Source organism: Acomys minous (genome assembly GCF_964271855.1).
Source record: "Acomys minous genome assembly, chromosome: 17".
NCBI classification, from domain to species: Eukaryota; Metazoa; Chordata; class Mammalia; order Rodentia; family Muridae; genus Acomys; species Acomys minous.
The window spans coordinates 25153618-25174860 of record NC_140500.1 but is presented as its reverse complement, the minus strand read 5'-3'; the positions used below and the strand labels follow the sequence as shown (position 1 = coordinate 25174860).

Below are 21243 nucleotides of genomic sequence, written 5' to 3'. Positions count from 1 at the left end.
GTATTTGAATTTCTGGTGATGGTAGTATGGAGAAACCATTCACCCAGCCTAAGAGTTCCATGGATAGTCTACAACACAGGCCTTTCTTTCCTTTGAGTATTTATTTACTTCTCTTAGAACTTGTCTTGGTGGCAGAACATAATACTAGCCCCAGTACCTAAGGCAGTCTCATTACCTTAGAAGAATTAACATGGAGTGAGATTCTGGTTTCAAGTAATTAATGTGTTGTAAATAACTGATACTTGTTTTGCTGTGTAAGGGTGATTATATTTGTTTCAGCTAGAGAAATGATTAAGAAAAGCCATAGTTGAGGCATTTACTTGTTGTATGGCTAGATATTGAACCTAGGGCCTGATAGCATGATTCCATTGAGTTACCATCCATTTCTCTTAGTATCTGAAGTGTTTAATGCTTTCTTTTTCAGTTTCAGTGAGCTTACCCTTAGATATCTTTTTCTTCCCCAGGAATGTAACAAACCTCGAGAAGCCTTTGGATTTGAGCAAGCTGTAAGAGAATACACACTTCAAAGCTTTGGAGAGATGGCAGATAATTTTAAGTCTGATTATTTCAATATGCCAGTCCATGTGAGTAGCTATCATTTAGCTTGATTTATAGAGAAGCAAAGATTTTTTTTCTGTCAAGTTTTATTAGAAATCAGGAACAATATTAAAAAAAGCTAGAGAATACCAAATCTCAAAACTAAAGACCTTTTAATTTCTTTTTTTATTTATTCAGTATTCTGCCTGCATGTCAGAAGAGACCGTCAGATCTCATTATAGATGGTTGTGAGCCACCGTGTGGTTGCTGGGGATTGACTCAGGACCTTTGGGAGAACAGACAGTGCTCTTAACCTCTGAGCCATCTGTCCAGTCTGGGACCTGTTAATTTCACTCTTTTGTTTTTTGTTGTTTTTGAAATGAGGTCTCACTGTGTAGCCTTGGCTGGCCTGGAACTCAGAGATCCACTTGCCTCTGCCTCCTGGTGCTGAGATCAAAGGTGTGCACCACTACAACATGTATGAAAAAATCTTAAAGTTTAAATTTTAGTTATCTTTAGCTTTTCCCTATTCTCAATAGAGAGATAAGGGAATTGATTCTGTTCTAGGAAATGGGATGATTTGTTTGTTTTTAGTTAGGTTTTTGTTCAGTTGGTCTGTGTATTATGTTTAAGAGGATTATAGTTAAAATGAGTTAATTATTATCTTTGGTTTTTTGTTTTGTTTTGTTTTTTGAATAGATGGTTCCTACAGAACTAGTAGAAAAGGAATTCTGGCGGCTAGTAAGCAGCATTGAAGAAGATGTTATTGTAGAGTATGGTGCTGATATTTCTTCAAAAGATTTTGGAAGTGGATTCCCGATAAAGGATGGTCAGAGAAAGATGTTGCCAGAAGAAGAGGTGTGTCTACTGTTATGTAAACTACGTAAAATGTTATGTAAACTTGGAAGCTGATACTGCGTTTTCACAGTAAACTTTCTCTAATCCTAAGGGACCATGCAAGTGTAAAATATGAAATAGGTAGCATTTAGGCAACATAAATAATCTTTAATTTTATGAACAATGCTTATGAAATGGCCATGGGTGTCCATCCCTATAATCCCAAGGCTTTGGAAACAGAGGTAGGAGAGTTATGTGTAGTTCAGCTTGAGCTGTATATTGAGACTGTCATGAACAAATCATATTCAATATTCTTTTGATTCTTGTGTTCTGAGACAGGGTTTCTCTGTGTAGCCTTGGCTGTCCTCGACTCATTTTGTAGACCAGGCTGGCCTTGAACTCACAGAGATCCGTCTGCCTCTGCCTCCGCCTCCTAAGTGCTGGGATTAAAGGTGTGCACCACCATGCCCAGCTTCAATATTTCTTTAAGAATTATTTTATCAGGGGCTGGAGAGATGGCTCAGAGGTTAAGAGAACTAACTGACTGCTCTTTCAGATGTCCTGTGTTCAATTCCCAGCAACCACATGATGGCTCACAACTATCTATAGTATGATCTGAAGCCCTCTTCTGGTCTGTGGGTGTACATGCAGGCAGAGTACTATATACATAATAATAAATGCATAAATCGTAAAAAATTATTTTATCTCTAAATTTTAAAACTAATTTAGTTAAAATTATAATCTACTTTTTTTTTTTTTTTTTTTGGGTTTTTCGAGACAGGGTTTCTCTGTGTAGCCTTGACTGTCCTGGACTCACTTTGTAGACCAGGCTGGCTTCGAACTCACAGCGATCTGCCTGCCTCTGCCTCCTGAGTGCTGGGATTAAAGGCGTGCGCCACCACACCCAGCTTGTAATGCATTTTGAAAGTTGTTTGTTAAAAAATGTATTATACTCTTGATGCAGAGGCAGGCAGATGTTTCTGGGGCCAGCCTGATCTACCAAGTTCCAGGAAAAAACAAAACAAAACAAGTAACAGTTTTGTTTTATATATGTGTGTGTATCACACATGCTGGAGGATCATTTGGGGTACTAAAAGGGCAATTTATGAGAACCTGTTCTCTTTTCTATAGAGTGAGTCTTAGGGATCTAACTTAAGGTTGTCAGGTTTAGCAGCAGGTACCTTTTCTCACGCAGCCACGTCACTGGCCCTAGTTCAAAGTTTTTGCCTAGCTCTTTCTGTTCCACAATCTAGAAAGTGGGTTGGAAAGATGACTGGGTGGTTAAGAAGACTTGTTCCAGCCAGGCGTGGTGGCACACGCCTTTAATCCCAGCTCTTGGGAGGAAGAAGCAGGGCAGATCGCTGTGAGTTCGAGGCTAGCCTGGTCTACAAAGCTGGTTCAGGACAGCCAAGGCTACATAGAGAGACCCTGTCTCGAAAAACGAAAAGAAGAAGGAGGAGGAGGAAGAAAGAAGAAGAAAAGAAGAAAACGACTTGTTCCAGCTGGTGCAGTGGCACATGCCTGTAATCCCAGAACTGGGGAAGCAGAGGCAGGCAGATCTCTGTGAGTTTGAGACTAGCCTTGTCTACAAAGAGAGTCCAGGACAGCCATGGAAACGCTGTCTACACAAATCAGAAACAAAAAGAGAAACTCTTCCAAATATCCGGCATTCTCTTCTGGCCTCTGAGGGTACACATGTATACATGCAGGTACACTTACAGGAAGTAAAATCTATTAAGTTTGATGTGTGCAACTGGATACTTGTTGGACACTCATAAATCTACTTGGGATGCTGAGCAAAGAGAATTGCTTGCACCTATAAGTTTGTGTTGGCCTTGGCAATATAGTAAGAGACCATTTTATAAAATGGTAACCAAAGTGACACCTTTGGTTAATTTTATTGGTAATTTTTTTCTTTCTTTTTTGTTTTTTGTTTGTTTGTTTTTCAAGACATGGTTTCTCTGTATAGCCCTCGCTGTCCTGGAACTCACTTTGTAGACCAGGCTGGTCTAGAACTTTGCGATCTACCTGCCTCTGCCTCCTGATTGCTGGGATTAAAGACTTGCGCCACCACTGCCCACCTCTTATTTGCAATTTCTAAAATAAGTTTTCTTCAAGTGCTGGCTAGGTAGAGTTTCTTGTATGCTTTTGAGATCTTTGCCCTGTAAAGATGCACAAAGCTAAGTTGAGTTGATCTTTTTCCCCCTTTTTACTTGTTACTTTTTCTATTTCTTTATTGCTATCAGTAATTTGTTTGTTGGTCTTTTGAGACACGGTTCTCTGTGTATCCTTGGCTGTCCTAGACTCACTTTGTAGACCAGGCTGGCCTCAAATTCACAGAGATCCACCTGCCTCTGCCTCCCAGTGGTGGGATTAAAGGTGTGCACCCCTACATGTGGGGCTTGTTGGAAATAATTTAAACATTTTGCCTTAATTAGGAAGAAGCAAGTAATTAAGGACTAGGGAAATGGCTCAAGTACGCTCAGTATATGCCTGTAATTCCAGCACTGGTGGAGACCACTCCATCCCTGGGCTTGTTGGCCAGACAGTGTAGGCAGGTTCAGTAAGTAACCTTATCTCAAAAGATACAGTGGTGTAGGGTGTGGTGGTGCATGCCTTAATCCCAGCATTCAGGCGAGAGGATTTTATGAGTTCAAAGCAAGCCTGGTCTATAAAGCAAGACCTAGGACTACATAACTCTGCTTCAAAGATAGATAGATACACACTCACATACATACCTACATACATACGTGCGTGCGTGTATACATACATGCCAATGAATTTGAAAAGTGTGGGTGACTTTCAATTTTAGATCAGTGATTCTCAACCTGTGGGACACAACCCCTTGGGGGGATTCAAATGGTCACCTAAGACTACTAGAAAATATAGATATTTACATTATAATTAATAACACTAGGAAAATTACAGTTATGAAGCAGCAAGAAAAGTAATTTTACAGGCTCCCCCCCCCCAAAGGGTTTCTCTGTGTAACAACTCTGGCTGTCCTGGAACTCGCACTGTAGACCAAGCTGTCCTCGAACTCATAGAGATCTGCCTGCCTGCCTCTGCCTCCCAAATGCTGGGATTAAAGGTGTGTGCCACCAATGCCCAGCATAGTTACCAACTTTCTGTTGCAGTTTTTATTCCTCTATTTGGTTAGTGTTCCTCTGGAAGTTTCATACTTGTGCAAAGTAAAAAAGACAAATAATGTGTTGGCATCTTTAGGAAAATGTGGATCCTCTAGTACCTAGTTTGAGAAGTGCTCTGCATAAGAGTGATAAGTACTGAAACACATGCCCATTTTCTTCACCCATTAGAAGTGCCTGTATTAACCCTGACAATACCTTTTACATTGTCTCTAGAAACTCGGTATTTTCATTTTTTAAGTTCATCTATAAAACAAGCTGCTTTGTTAGTCTTAAATTTTATCCAGTTTTTCCTGATGTATATCTCCTGATGGGAGAGGATGTAATTATCTTCTGTATAATACCAACTTAACATAGTACTGTAAATTAAGAATTATGTATCTTGTCAATGTCTAGCACTGTGCTCTTGCTAAATACTGTGATGATCATTCTGGAAAGTTAATGCCTTTTTAGAAAGATTCTCATTTAGCACCTGTAAACTCTGATTTTTTGCTTAACTTTTTTTCCTTTTATAGGAATATGCACTTTCTGGTTGGAATTTGAATAACATGCCTGTTCTGGAGCAGTCTGTTCTTGCACATATTAATGTGGACATTTCTGGTATGAAGGTGCCGTGGCTCTATGTGGGAATGTGTTTTTCCTCTTTTTGCTGGCATATTGAAGATCACTGGAGTTACTCCATTAACTACTTGCATTGGTATGTCCACACTTGTTACAGCATGTGTACTTGGGTTTTGGGTTTTTGTTTGTTTGTTTGTGTTTTGGTGGCAAAGCAGGGAGTGATATTAGGAATTAAATCCAGGATCTCATATGTGCCAGGTACTTGGTCTACCAATGAGCTATCACCTCGGCTCTGATTTTTTTTTTTTTAGCCATTGTTTAATTTTTAATTTTTTTTGAGATAAGCTAGCCTCAAACTTCTGTGTAGTTCACCTTGAGCGGCTGGATCTCCTGACTATAGTACGACCAGAGTGCTAGAATTATAGGCATGTTCACCACATTAGGCCTGGTTACTTATTTTTTAAGATGGAATAATATTAGCTGATATATTAGGGAAAACTGACTTTAAAAGTACTTTTTACATAAAAGCAAAATAGTGTATTGAAATGGAGAGGGGAGCTGTTTCAGACCAATTTCTCTTTCAAAATATGTGTAATAATTAGATCCTAGAGTAGGTTCTTTTGGTTTGTGTGTCGAAATGTTATTTGTTACTTTTTATTTTATGTGTATGGGTGTTTTACTTGTGTGTATGTCTATGGGCCACGTGTGTTCTGTGCCACAGAGGCCAGAAGAAGGCAGGCACCAGATTTTCTGGAACTGGAGTTACACACAGTTTTGAGGAGCCATGCAGCTTCAGGGAACTGAAATCAGATAGAGTTCAGATGGAGTGGCCAGTACTCTTAACCCCTGAGCCATCTTTCTAGCCCCAAGTTGTAAATTGTGTAGTATATGTGAAAATAATTAATGATGACTTTTATTTTGCAAAGTGAGGGATTAAAAGACCTTGTTCATAGTAGCATTAAAGTTCTGAGGTATATCCTCTGTCTAATTTTGACATATATTTTTAATTTATATCTTATGTATATATGTAGGTGTGTGAGTGTGTCTGAGTGTATGTGTGTGTGCCACATGTGTATATGAGCCTTTAGAGGCCAAAAGTGGGTATCAGATTGCCTGGACTAGGAGTTTTGTGTGTTTGTGAGCTGCCGGGTAGGTGCTGGGAACTGACCCTGGTCCACTGAAAGAACAATAAGTGAACTTAGCTGCCAAGCCACTCCATCCCCAAGTTTTGAAGTATCTTGAAGGTAAAATGGGATATTTAAGATAGCTAAGAGATTTGATTTGGCATTTGAAACTTGAAGCACTTTTTCATTTTTATAACATTTCCTCTAAAAATGCCTAAGATGCATTAAATAAATTCATTTGCTACGGTTTTTGTTTTGTTTTGTTTTGTTTTGCCCCCCCTCTTGCTGGTTTTTGTTTTGTTTTGTTTTGTTTTGGACTCAAAGATTTTTCATTTACTTAGCAAGTTCCTTATAATATGAATACTATTTTAAATGGGCGCCTTTGTTTTTCTTTCATTTTTAATAGCTAGTTAAAAGTAAGTGAGGGTTGGAGATACAGCTCAGAGGTTAAGGGCACTGGATGGTCTTCCAATCTTGAGTTAATTCCCAGCAACCACATGGTGCCTCACAATCATCTATAATGAGATCTGGTGCCCTCTTCTAGTGGGCAGACACACATGCAGGCAGAATATTATATACATAATAAATAAATAAATCTTAAAAAAAAAAAAAGTAGGTGAAATTGAAATTTTACTACCTCAGTTGGAGTAGCCATATTTCAAGTGTTTTATGGTCATATGTGATTAGGAGCTATTTGATTTACTGGCACAAACAAAATATATTTTAAAAAATACTACCTTTTAAAGATTTATTTTATTCTATTTATGTATATATATGTGATCCTCTCTGTGTGTCTCTCTCCTCTTTCTCTTTTCTCTCTTTTCTCTCTCTCTCTCTCTCTCTCTCCCTCTCCCTCTCCCTCTCCCTCTCCCTCTCTCACTCTCTGAGTGTGTCTACCCCACATAAGTGCAGGTTCCTGAAGAGACCAGAAGAGGGCATTAGATCCCCAGAACTGAAGTTCCAGGCAGTTGTGAGCTGCCCTGTGTAGGTGCTGGAATTGAGCCTGTGTATTCTTGCAGAACCAGCAGCTCTCCTAACTGCTGAGCCATCTCTCCAGGATCCAGCTCAGCTATTCTTATCACTACAGTGAATCTATGGTCACAAGAAATAGCTCTCATCTAGAGGTTTCTGAATTATAAGAATTAGGAAATGCAACTATTTTGTAAATAGTTTGATTAATTGAATTCATTTCTTCTTGGGTTTTTAAAATTTACTTTGTGAAACAAAACACCATGATCAAAAGCAACTGAGAGAGGAAAGGATTTATTTTGTTTTACAGCTTATAGTCAGTCATGCAGGGAAGTCAGGACAGAAACCTAGAGGCAGGAACTGACTCAGAGCTCAAAAAAGAGCACTTTTTACTGGCTCCCTTTTCATGGCTTTCTCAGCCTGCTTTCTTACAGCACCTAGGAGCACCAGTCTAGTGGTAAGGTACCATTGCCCATGGTAAACTGGGCCCACCTACATGGGTCATCAGTCAAGAAAACATACCACAGGCTTGACCACTGGTCAGTCTGGTGGGGGCATTTTCCCAGTTAAGTTCCCTCTTCCAAAATGTCTCTTAGCTTTTGTCGGGTTTACATAAAACTAGCCAGTACTATTTCCTATGTATGTATTTAGTATTCTAAATGAACTCTAATCCATAATATACTCGACTAATGATGCCTGGTTTTTTTTGTTGTTGTTGTTGTTGTTTGTTTTTTTGGGTTTTTTTGTAGACCAGCATGTTTAAAGGTTGAATAGTTTGTAGTATTAGCTTATTTACATGGATAGGAAAATTGAAGTTAATGAAGTTATTTACACATATTCTGAAAACCATTGACTCTTTGCTTTACCCATTGTGATGGTAATTGGAAGACTCCTGAGAATCAAGGCAGAATGTCCATATCCTTTTGAACAGTGACTTCCATGTATTACATTTTCTGTTGGAAGGGTATTTTTATTTATGTACTTTAGGTCATGGATTTATGGGACATTTGCCAGGATTGTGGGCATATAACTTATGGACATGGTTAATTACAATTTAGTGGATTTGAATGAAAGACCCTGGCTTCATTGGTACCATGTTCTACCTAGCTAAACAGTTATTTCTTTTGCTAGGGGTGAGCCAAAGACATGGTATGGTGTACCGTCTCATGCCGCAGAACAACTGGAGGAGGTGATGAGGGAGCTGGCCCCTGAGCTATTTGAATCACAGCCTGATCTCCTACATCAGTTAGTAACCATCATGAACCCAAATGTGCTCATGGAGCATGGTGTGCCTGTGAGTCTTTTTGTGTCTTCCTTCAGCATTTTCAAAGATTTTCTAGCTTCTGATTAGATATACTCACAAGGATTTTTGTTTTGTTTTGGGCAGGGGAGTTGTAACTATACGTGAAAGGCCCTGTAGTATAGCCAAATTAGAATTTATACTTTAACTGGAACTTTAATCTGATTAAAAAGGGAAGCTTTAAAGTATTTTGAGTCATATTTTATATCTTACAGTCGCCTGTTTGAATAGCCTTCTGTTTTTCAATAAAAATTGTTCGTTTTCTTTTTCTTTTTAAACTTTGTTGTTGTTTTGTTTTTGTTTTTTAGATAGAGTTACTTGGTGACTCTTCTGTGGTCTGCACAGCAAGTGTGGACCAGGCTGCACTGGAGAAATCCACTTGCTTTTGCTTCCTGAGTGCTGGCATTAAAAGTACACACCACCATGCTCAGATCTTCTTGACTTTAAGAATGGTTTTTAAAAACTTGTATGCTCATTTTCACAATTTGAAATACATTTTTGTTTTTATTAAGACATTCAGTTTTGCCAGACGGTAGTAGTGCATGCCCTTAATCCCATCTCTCAGGAAGCAGAGGCAACTATCTCTATGAGTTTGAGGACAGCCAGGGTTGCTACACAGTGAAATCCTGTCTTAAACACAAAAAAGAAAGAAAACCGGGGGGGCCAAGGGGGAGGGCGAGAAAAAAGAAAGAAAGAAAGCATTTATTAATGTATGTTGTGTGTTTTCTAAATGTTTGGGATTTTTTTTAATTAAAGATTTATTTTATGTGTATGAATGTTTTTCCTATAAGTATGCATGTACATCATGTATGTATATGGTGCCTGAGGAAGTCAGAGGGGGCTTTAGGTCCCTTGGAACTGGAGGTAAGGATGGTTGTGAACCACAGTGTGGGTGCTGGGAATCAAACCTGGGTCCTCTGCAGGGGGCAATAAGTTCTCTTAATGGATGAGACATCTCTCCAGCCCTTGGGAATTAATTAATTGGTTTTTTTGAGACAGGGTTTTTCTGAGTGGCTCTGGCTGTCCTAGAATTCACTCTTTAGACCAGGCTAGCCTCAAATTCAGAGATCCACCTGCCTCTGCCTCCCTAGTGCTGGGATTAAAGGTGTGTGTGAGCTACTGCTTACCCAGTGAGAATTTTTTTTGTAAGGTTTTAAAATTTTTATGTGTATGAGTGTTTCACTTGTGTGTATATGTGTGTGCTATGTGTGTTCCTGGTGCTTTCAGAGTCCAAAAGAAGACACTAGATCCCATGGAATAGACGTTACAGCTATTGCCAACTGCCATGTGGGTGGTGAAAACTGACCTGGGTCTTTCAGAAGAGCAGTAAGCTCTCTTAACTGTTAAGCCATCTATCTCTCTGGTCCCTTTTAAAGCATTGTTGTTGTTCTTGATTTTTTTATTGTGTTTTCTTATTTTGTGTTTTTGGTTGTGAGCCGATCCTTTAATGACTGAGCCATCTCTCCAGTCCTGTTGTTCCATGGTGTATGTGTGGTAGTTTTGAGAACACTCGTGGGGGTCAGTTCTCTAATGACACCATGTGGATCATGGAGATTGAGTTCAGGTCATCAGGCAGGGTAGCAAGAGCCTGTGCCCACTGAATGACCTCAGTAACTCTTAGATCTTACATTCTGTATTCTTTCTACTTAACTACAACAACTTCTTTAAAATGATAGCTGTTGTAGTTTCATTCCGTTGTGTAATAAAACACTGACCAAAACAAATTAAGGAAAGGATTTATTTCAGCTGAAAATTCCCAATCATACTTAGTCCGTCATCGAGGGAAATAAAAAACAGGAAGTTGAAGACAGGCCTGCATGGCTGTTCAACACAGCATCACCTTAGGGCAAAGAACTCAAAGCAAAAAGATACTGCAGAAACCATGGAAGATGTCTGTTGCTGGCTAAGACAGGCTGATGCTTAGCTTCCTTTTTATATAGCCTAGGACCATCTTCCCAGGGAATGGTACCACTACATGGTGGGAGCTGGAGTAGTGGTACATTGACTGGCTACATTAATCAAAACAGTCTTCTTCCACAGACCAGACTAATCTAGGAAATTCTTCAATTGATGCACTCCTAATTAAAAATTTTAAGCTGGACATGGTAGTGCATGCCAGTCAGGGAGTTCATGTCCAGCAAATTTGAGTTTTTATGTTTCATTTTTATTTCTGTTTTTAAACCTTTTTATTCATTTTTATTAGATAGTGTTTTTTTCAAAACAGGGTTTCTCTATAATAACCTTGGCTGTTCTGGATTTGATTTGTACACCAAGCTGCCCTGAACTCACAGAGACCTACCTGCCTTTGCCTCCCAAGTGCTGGGATTAAAGGCTTGCATCACCACCACCTGGCTAGAGATAGGGTCTTAACAATGTAGCTTCTAACTGTCCTGGAACGCACTGTATGAACAGGATGGTCTCAGATTGGTAGATATATTCCTGCTCCTGCTTCCTGAGTGCTGGCATCACACTTCAGTTTTTTTGTTTGTTGTTTTTTTGTTTGGGTTTTTTGATACAGGGTTTCTCTGTGTAGCCTTGCGTGTCCTGGAGTCACTTTGTAGACCAGGTTGGCCTCGAACTCACAGCAATCCACCTGCCTCTGCCTTCTGAGTGCTGGGATTAAAGGCATGCGCCACCACATCCAGCACTACACTTCAGTTTTTTATATAGAAGATAACAACATAAAAATGTTCTTTGGAATCTCCTTTTAGCTTAGATTTTGGTGAGTTTTTTTGAGACTGGGTTTTGTTGCTTTGTCTCGGGTAGCAGCTGGACTTGAACTTGCTATAGAGGTTTGCTACAGATAATATGGCATTTGGTACAACTTTTTTCCTTTTTTTCCTTTTCCTTTCTCTTTTTTCTTTGTTTCTTTGAGCTACTGAGGCTAGAACTCAAGGCCTTGTGCCACTAAGCTACATTTCCTTAGGGCTTACTTGTTTTGTCCGGGTTTGGCACTGAATTTGTAATCCTGTTTCTGCCTGCCAAGTTCTAGATTTACAAGTATCTGCTACCGTGTTCACTTCATATAATGGTAGTACAAAGTAGATAAAATAATTTATATTACCTTTGTCTTCACTAGGTGGATTTATACTAGGACTCAAGAGTATTAAGACTACTTACAGTTGTTGCCACTGTCTTGAAATACCTTTCATATTCATATGAATATGACTCCTTTTATTACTATTTGCTCATTTATTTATTTTGGCTTTTCGAGACAGGGTTTCTCTGTGTAGCCTTGACTGCCCTGGACTCACTTTGTAGACCAGGTTGGCCTCAAACTCACAGCGATCCACCTGCCTCTGCCTCCCGAGTGCTGGGATTACAGGTGTGCGCCACCACGCCCGGCCATACCTTTCATATTTACTTGCTAATTTTCTCTGAATCAAAAACTGATGTGTATCTGTTGGATACACTGTTATTTTTTACACACACACACACACACACACACACACACACACACACACACACACACACATATATATTTGAGACAGGGTTTTTCTGTGTAGCTTTGGCTGTTCTGGACTCACTTTGTAGAGTAGGCTGGCCTCAAACTCACAGAAATCCATCCACCTGCCTCTGCCTCCCAAGTACTGGGATTACCACGCACGGCTGTTAAATATATTTTTGAAGGTCTTAAACTGTTATTAAACCAGTATAGTGGTGTACGCCTTTAATCCCAGCACTTGAAGGCAGAAGCAGACCGGTCTCTTGAATAGGGGCCAGCCTGGTCTACAGATAAAATTCTAAGATAGCCAGGAGTGTTACATAGAGAAACCTGTCTCAAAAAAAACAAAATAAAGTCGGGCATGGTGGTGCATGCTACACAGAAAAACCCTATCTTGAAAGAAAAGAGAGAGAGAGAAACCAAACTGCTATTAAAATTAATTTTAGGGCTGGAGAGATGGCTCAGCGGTTGGGAGCACTGACTGTTCTTCCAGAGGACCCAGGTTCAATTCCCAGCATCCACATGGCAGCTCACAACTGTCTGTAACTCCAAAATCTGACACCCACAGACATAAAATGCATATAAAATAAAAATAAATTATTAAAATTAATTTTAAAAGTACTCATACTATTATCACAAAACAAAGTAACATTTGAGAAAACTGACTGGGAGATATCCCATGACATCCACTGATAGTTTAGTTTCTAAAAATTATCCACGATTGTAGGAAATTTATTATTTTACTTCTATTTACAACACAGGAACAAAAACCAAGTTTTTTAGTTTTAAATTAAAAAAAAAAAAAAACTTTTTTAAAGCAGGGTCTCATTTAACCCAAGCTTATAGCAGTGAATAATCTTGAGCTCATGATCCTCCTGTTTCCTTTTCCCAAGCTCAAGAATAATAAGACATCACCATTAAGTGTAAGAATTTTAACTTAGGAAAGTGAGTACCATTTTTCTGTTTAAGAGTTTCTTTTGGCTGCTAATTCTTGTTGTATATTATAACATTAATCAGTATTTTAAGACAGCAGAGTTCTGTTTTTTTTTTAATCCTATTTTCTCTGATGTGCATAAGGTAATGTTCTATATTCTCTCTTTCTAATTTGCATTTAGGTGTTCAGGACTAATCAGTGTGCTGGAGAGTTCGTTGTGACGTTTCCTCGTGCCTATCATTCTGGATTTAACCAGGGATACAACTTTGCTGAAGCTGTGAACTTCTGTACTGCTGACTGGGTCTGTTCTATAGCACGTGGCTGTTGTACGTCTACTAACACCCCTATAAAATGCAGTATTTACTTAGCTGGATTTTTGATAGAGCCCATGAATATTTTAGGGCATATTGGAGTGGCTATTGTAATTAGAATTTTCATTGTGTTGCTTATTTACTATTTTCCCTGGTATGTTTGCAATTAAATGTGAGGTTACTTGTTTGTCATTTTATGAGGGAATATATATGTTTCCTCTAGTCTTCATTTTCTCTGAGCACTTTTGGATCTTAAATGTATAAGTGGCGGTACTGAAGAGATTCTCAGCAGTTGAGAGCTGTGTCTGCTCTTCTATAGGACTTGGGTTCAATACCCAGATCCCACACGGCAGATCACAACTATCTGTAACTCCAGTTCCTGGGGATCTGACGTCCCACATACAGACACAAAACACCTCAATACACATAAAATAAAAATAAATACATCTTTTAAAAAAGTATAAATGATAATGCAACGCTTGCTAAATAAAAACATAATGAGTTATGGCTATATCATGTTGATTGGGAAAAGACTGCCATTTTCCTGTGTATAAGCTGGCGCCCTCTTCTAACGCACACCCTGTGCAACAGACTCAGGCTGCAAACTCTATATTTTAGCTGGAAAAGTTAAAGTTGGAGGGTCGTCTTATATACCTGAAAATACGGTTACTTACTACACACTGTTTTTCTCCCTCAGGGATGCTGGGTTCTTTGGCCTTTTAACAGTTTGGTAGGGGAATACTTTAGTAACATTGATCTTAACATTTTCTTTTTTTGTTTGTTTGTTTTTGGTGTTTGGTTTTTTGAGACAGGGTTTCTCTATGTAACCTTGGCTGTCCTAGACTAACTTTGTAGACCAGGCTGGCCTCGAACTCACAGAGATCTGCCTGCCTCTGCCTCCCAGAGTGCTGGGATTACAGACACGCGCCACCTTGTCCAGCCTGATCTTATATTTTCTGTGTGTAACTAAATTGTTAAATTTCATGATTAGTCATACAGAGAAAATACAGTGATAAAATGGGTAATGTTTTGTGTTTTGGCATGGAACCTTGCTCTGTTGCTTAACCTGCCCATGAACTTCTAGCCTATGAGCTGTGTCTTGTTTCAGTCCAGTATTCTAAACTTCTTCCTTATTTGGCTGTGCAATAATACAGTGCAATTAAAACTCAGCTAAGGGTTTGCTTTGGGCCTGAGCTCTTTTGAAAAATAACTAACAATTATGATTTAATGATACTGAATAGGTATAGGGTAGGATACAGGATGATTCAGGTAAGAGTTGAAGACTATTTATTGATTTCGGTTTTTCAAGATGGGGTTTCTCTGTGTAGTTCTGTCTGGGACTCTCTTTGTAGACCAGGCTGGCCTTGAACTCACAGTGATTCACCTGCCTCTGCCTCTCTAGTCCTGGGAATAAAGGCGTGTGTCACCACGCCCGGCAGGTCCATTTTCTTATTTTTCCATTCTGTTACAGGTTTGAATTTAAATAAGAGGTTTAAACACACACACACACAAACACACACACACAATTTTTTTTTAACTGAGCATAGGAAAGATGAAAGGAGAAAATATATGTAGTTTGTTTTATAACTTCGTTTACAAATTGGCTGTAGAAACTTTCAGATTCCATCTTAAGGAGACTTTGTATTTCGGTTTGGGTGGCTGGTGATTCCAGTCTAACCCAGGACCTTGTGCTTGCTAAGGCATGCTGTACCAGTTAACTATACCTCCCAATGACAGAGTATATCTGTTGATTTGTTTAAAATGTCATTTATTGGGCTGGAGAGATGGCTCAGCTGTTAAGAGCACTGACTGCTCTTCCAGAGGACCTGAGCTCAATCCCCAGCAACCACATGGTGGCTCACAACCATCTATAATGTGATCTGATGCCCTCTTCTGGCATGCAGGTGTACATGCAAGCAGAACGCTGTATACATAATAGTAAATAAATCTTTTTTTTTTAAAATATCATTTATTTTACTGTTTGAGAAAACAAAGTATATTATCTAGGAATTTCAGTTTTGAAATCTTTCTGCAAGGCTAGCTGTAGAAGCTGGAATATAACTCATCTTTTGTTTTGGTTCTTATTTTTTTAAAAATGACAAGTCAAGCGATGTAAATTGCTTAATAATACCCTCCTTTCTTTTCATTTTTGTCCCTTCTGATAATACTTTACTTTTTGTTCTATGGACTCTTAAGTTTTGAATACTTCCACTTAATACTTTATGACCTGAACTTTAAATTTTTTGCAATATTTTTTCTTTTTCACCTAAGAGTAGCCCTATGTTAGACTGGTTTTAGAATTTGGTACCTCATATAACAAGATACCTCACTTTTATTTTGTTTGTTTGTTTGTTTATTTTTTAATGGAGTTTTGTGTGTCCTAGTCTATGTGCCATTGAGCAAAGGATGGCCTTGAACTTCTGATCTTCATCATGTCCCAAATGATGGAATCATAACTTTATGTCGTCCTGTCCTGCTCTTCAGTTTCTTTTTTGTTAGGTTTGGTTGGGTGGTGGTTTGCTTTTGTTTTGTTGTTTATTTGTTTGTTTGAGACAAGGGGTCTCACTATGTAGACTAGGCTGGCTTTGAATTCAAAGATCCTCTTGCCTCTGTCTCCGAAGTGCTGAGATTAAAGACGTGTGGTACTAGTCCCAGCTCTCTTCAGTTTCTTGATATACACAGTGAGTTAGAAAATCTACAGCTTAGGGCAGAAACTTAGCATCTCAGTTTATGGATATTATCTGGGGAAAGACCTATGAAATTTTGGCTGGGTTACAAAGCATTATTTTATGTTCTTTATAATAAAAGTGAGAAGGTAAATAAAGGTCTATTTGTTAGAACATATGATAAGTAATTTAATAAGGAAATCTGTTGTTTTCAGTTGCCCATTGGACGTCAGTGTGTAAATCACTATCGTCGGCTAAGGCGCCATTGTGTCTTTTCACATGAGGAACTCATTTTCAAGATGGCAGCAGATCCAGAATGCTTAGATGTAGGGTTGGCTGCCATGGTTTGCAAAGAGTTGACCCTCATGACTGAAGAAGAAACACGATTAAGGCAATCAGTTGTTCAGATGGTGAGTATGCTGAGTACATTCCTTTCCTGCCTTCCCTCTTGTTTTAATAGCTATTTTATTTTGTTTTGTTTTTTGTTCTTACAAATTTTATATATATGATGGCTGGGTGTGGTGATACAGGCCTTTAATCCCTGCACTCGGGAGGCAGAGGCGGGCGGATCTCTGAATTCCAAGGCCAGCCTGGTCTACCAAGTGAGTCCAGGACAGCCAACGCTACACACGAAACCCTGTCTTGAAAAACCAAAAAATAAAAAATAAAATAAGTTATATATGAAGTGTATTTCATCATTCCCCACTCCTCCTCTAACTCTTCCCCTATTTCTCCTCACCTCGCCTTAAATTAATGGCCTCTTTTTCCTTAAATTACTATTTAATTTCTTAAACTAATGTATATGAGTTAATATATAAACACAACCTTCAGAGTCCACTTAGTCTTGCTTGTATGTTTATGTTTTGGGGGACTGACTACTTAGTATTAGATAACCAACTAGAGGACGCATCACTGGGAAGCCTGCTTCTCCGTCTCTGAGCAGTCATGACTTAACCTATAGCTCTTCTGGGGGTGGGGCCTCTTGAGATTTCCCCATTCATGCTGGCATGTCAGCTGGTGGTGTCATTGTCTAGGTCTTGTTGAGGCTACTATGTTGTTTAGATTTCATGAGTGCAGCTTCCCCTGTCACAGACAGAAGACACATCTCCCATCAGACACTCTGACCATCTGTCTTTCCTTGCCCCTCTTCTGTCATTTTTCCTGAGCCTTATGTTTAGGGTTTATGTTGTTAGATGTGTCCATTAGTTCTATGTAACCCCGTCAGCTTCTGGCTCCATTTGGGCTAGTTTATTGGGTTTTTGTAATGGTCTCTGCCAAAAAGAAACCTTTAGTCTGTGGATATAAAGGCAAATATTTAGAATGCAGCTAGAAATTATCCCAATTTAGGAAAGCAGTAGATTCTTTTCTAGGTAGTTGACTAGGTTTGTAGTACCAGGCTTGAATTCCTTCCTATTGACTAAGCCTAAGTCCAGTTCTGCAGCTGTTGGTTACTGCCAAGATACAAGTGCCACTATCGAACCTCTGGTGATATCTTGCCGTGTTGGTCATTATTGTGCTTTGCAAGTGTCACACTGGATAGGACTATTGACTGCTTTTTTTCCTTTGGCAGCCTGCATAGTTCCTCTGGTACCATGAAAGCCAGGCTGCAGGCTTCTGGATTAGAGCGAACTTGATTCCTCTTAGTCCTGTCTCCAAAGTGTACGATGTCTTCAGCAATAGGGATATACCCTCAACTTCTGGGAGGCAAACAAGGGCAACAACATTAGCCTATATTCTTTTGGGAGTCTCTTAGACTCACTTGGCTAGCAACTCAAGGAGCTTTCTTCCATGTCTAGTACTGGGTTTTTTATTAGATATTCTGTAGTACTTAGGGGGAGCATTATCACCCCAAGTGTCATATAATTTCACTTAAATTTGTGTGTGTGTGTGTGTGTGTGTGTACATATTATCTATATTCTGTGCAATTTTAGATACACAGTTTGAATCTCTATGGCATTTACAAATATCCTGAGTTTCTAGTCTTCTTTATCCTTTGTTCCTTCTCACTCAGTATTGTGTCTGCTTTCTCCTCGCTTCTCCTATTTCCCTCTTAATAGCACCTGTGTCCTGCTATTCTCTAGGGTTGTTCCCACACAGTCACCACCCTCTGTGATCCTCTTTTTAAAATTTTCCCAGTTTCTGTGGTTACTCGAGGTTATGTACTTATATCTGAAGACTTGGAGCTAGGAACTACAAATAAAGAACTTGCAGTGTTTGTCTTTCTGGGTCTGGGTTACCTCACTCAATATGTTTTCTAGTTATTTTCATTTACCTGCAAATTTAATATCATGTTTCTTACAGTTAAATAGTATTCCATTGTGTATATGAACAACATTTTTATTATCCATTTATCAGTTAAAGGATATTTAGGTTGTTGCCATTTCCCAGCTATTGTGAGTAGAGCAGCAGTGAACATGGCTTAGCATCTATCTATGGAAAAGAGTGTCAAGTCCTTTGGGCACATGCCAAGTAGTGGCACAAGTGAGTCATAAAGAAGATTTATTTTCAGCTTCGAGTTTTTGTTTTGTTTTGTTTTTAGAGATAGGGTTTCTCTGTGTAGCCTTGGCTGTCCTAGACTCACTTTGTAGACAGGCTGGCCTTGAACTCACAGCGATCTGCCTGCCTCTGCCTCCCAAGTGCTGGGATTAAAGGCGTGTGCCACCACTCCCAGCACTTTTCTTAATTTTTTGTGCTGTTTCTAGTGATAGAATTTCAAGGTTTTTTGTTTTTTGTTTTTTTTTTTAAGACACAGTCTCACTATGTAGTCCTGGCTGTCCTGAAACTTTCAGAGAGATCTGCCTGCATCTGTCTTCTGAATGCTGGGACTAAAAGTGTGCCACCATGCCTGATTTTTAATTTTTTTTTAAGCTACTGTTTTATGTTTCAATTGAGACCTGATCTGATAATACAACTTATATTCTAGGGTGTGGTGATGTCAGAAGAAGAAGTCTTTGAACTTGTTCCTGATGATGAGCGACAGTGTTCAGCATGCAGAACCACGTGTTTTCTCTCAGCTCTCACATGCTCCTGTAATCCTGAGCGGCTTGTATGTCTGCACCATCCAACTGATTTGTGCTCATGCCCCATGCAGAACAAATGCCTTAGGTATTTAAAGGGTTTTTGTTTGTTGTTTTGTTTGTTTGTTAGAGATAGGGTCTCTATGTTCTTCTGTCTGTTCTGGAGCTCACTATGTAGATTAGGCTAGCTTTGAACTCACAGAGAGTGCTGGGGTAAAAGCAGTCACACATTATCTTTTACAAAAAGAAAGTCTTAATGTTCTTTGCTTTCTTTCCTGTTCCTAAACAAGTAACTTCTCCTTGATACCTACTTATCAATTGAAGGACCAGTCCTTTAAAATTAGCCCTAACCAGCCTCACTGTAATTAGTTTCATGGCCAGTTAATGCCATATGTTTCTTGTTCTGTCTCTCTCTTCATTAAAACTATGAGTTTCTTTGATTTTTCTCTTATTTCCAGCTTGTTGTATTTTGAAACCTTTACTTCTATAGTTTTTATTTTTATTTTTTATAGGTACCGCTATCCACTAGAAGACCTCCCATCTCTACTTTATGGTGTAAAAGTGAGAGCACAGTCCTATGACACTTGGGTCAGCCGTGTTACAGAAGCGTTATCAGCTAGCTTCAACCATAAGAAAGGTTAAGTTTCCTCCTTTATTATGAAAACTGTCACTTTAAAAGAAACCTTTGTTTTTTATTCTCCCCTAACAAATGGAATATGCACTTACTTTTCTCATATCCATGTATTAAACAGACCTGATATAACTAGCTTCTGAGATCAGATATTAGGTGTGGTGGTTTGCTATGGCTGTAGGCCATGCCTACTTGTAAGATAATCTCCTGTGACCTGGAGTGTGCTTTGTTGCCCTCGGTAGCCTCAGTCTGATGACTTTGCTTCCCTTGGTGTCAATACTGAGATTACAATACTGTATCACTACATCTAATGAGAATCACTTTTAAATCAAAAGGCTGACATAAAGTGGGACAGATACATTGTAGTAGGTGTAAGTAGAGAGCTAAATTTAGTAAAGACACTGAAAAGTCTTTGTTTTTTATTTAACTTTATTATTATTATTATTATTATTTTTTTTTTTTTTTTTTTTTTTTTTTTTTTTTTTTTTTTTTTGGTTTTTTGAGACAGTGCTTCTCTGTGTATCCTTGGCTGTCCTGGACTCACTTTGTAGACTGGATTGGCCTCGAACTCACAGAGATCCACCTGCCTCTGCCTCCCTGTTTTTGAGAGAGACAAGGAAAGGGAAGAAGGGAATAGGGATGAAGGCGAGAGATTAAACTTACTTATTTGAGTGAAGTCTTCAAATAAGCACCTCGTCAGAAGCATTTATACTGGAGACTTCAAAGCTTCATCATTTCTACTGGTATGTTAGTGACTTTCTTGGGTGAGCTCTGTGACTGTTGTGTAATAGTCTTTTGTGCCTATCATAGTATTTATCTTTACAGATTTGATTGAATTAAGAGTGATGCTTGAAGATGCTGAGGATAGAAAATACCCAGAGAATGATCTCTTTCGAAAGCTCAGGGATGCAGTGAAAGAAGCGGAGACCTGTGGTTCTGTGGCTCAGCTGCTCCTCAGCAAAAAGCAAAAACACAGGTAAATTAATAAGAGTGGGATTCTTCCTGGGTTTCTGTCCTTTTTATTTTAATTGGCCTATACGGCCCTGTGTTATTTTTGCTATGGCCATGTCTCTTCCATCCGCAGTAACTTCCCATCTTCCTCTTCATGCCCCACTTGTCTATGTTCATAAATTGTAAAAAAAAGTTCTTTAAATTTAAGCTAGCTGTAAACTACATCAATAAAATAGCAAATACACCTGCTAGTTTCAATACTGAAAAACAATGCTGATGTTTATGTAGTGTCTTTGGAGCAAAGACTGGGCTATATATTCATCTTTATCTGAAATAACTAAAAACACATAGGCTCAAACTCACAGCGATTCTCCTACCTGTGCCTCCCACGTAGTAGGATTAAAGTTGTGCACCACAACACCCAGCAAATTAAGCCTTTTGTTTGTTTGTTTATTTTTTGTTTTTTGAGACAGGGTTTTACTGTCCTACATTCACTTTGTAGACCCGACTGCCCTCAAATTCACAGAGATCCACCTGCCTCTTCCTCCCAAGTGCAAATTAAGCTCTCTTAACAACATTGGTCAAGTTATATAATAACAGAAGATCTGAACAAAATATTTTTATTTCAGGTGATTAGCTTTATTCTTACTTTGAGTTAGAACTGATTTACTTTTTAAGGAGAAGTTCTATTTCTAATTTCACATTCTTCAACAAGCTCTTGTTTGACTTGTTCTTTATACATCTCAGGTGTGCTGTTGTTTAGGGATTCCCATTTACTTTTCATTTAGTTCAGAGTTTTCTTTTTTAAGATTTA

The 21243-nt window shown here is 38.8% G+C and overlaps 1 protein-coding gene across 3 annotated transcripts in view; it reads left to right on the top strand.

Annotated features, from left to right (window-relative positions):
* Positions 1-21243, top strand: part of KDM5A (lysine demethylase 5A) — an 80245-nt gene that overhangs the window by 22261 nt on the left and 36741 nt on the right. For all 3 annotated transcript variants that reach the window (XM_084766076.1, XM_084766074.1, XM_084766075.1), the window contains 9 exons: positions 465-584; positions 1237-1395; positions 5036-5217; positions 8306-8468; positions 13035-13154; positions 16046-16240; positions 18754-18935; positions 19360-19484; positions 20304-20454. In XM_084766076.1, the coding sequence (XP_084622202.1) occupies positions 465-584; positions 1237-1395; positions 5036-5217; positions 8306-8468; positions 13035-13154; positions 16046-16240; positions 18754-18935; positions 19360-19484; positions 20304-20454 (1397 nt within the window). The remainder of the gene's footprint in view (positions 1-464; positions 585-1236; positions 1396-5035; positions 5218-8305; positions 8469-13034; positions 13155-16045; positions 16241-18753; positions 18936-19359; positions 19485-20303; positions 20455-21243) is intronic.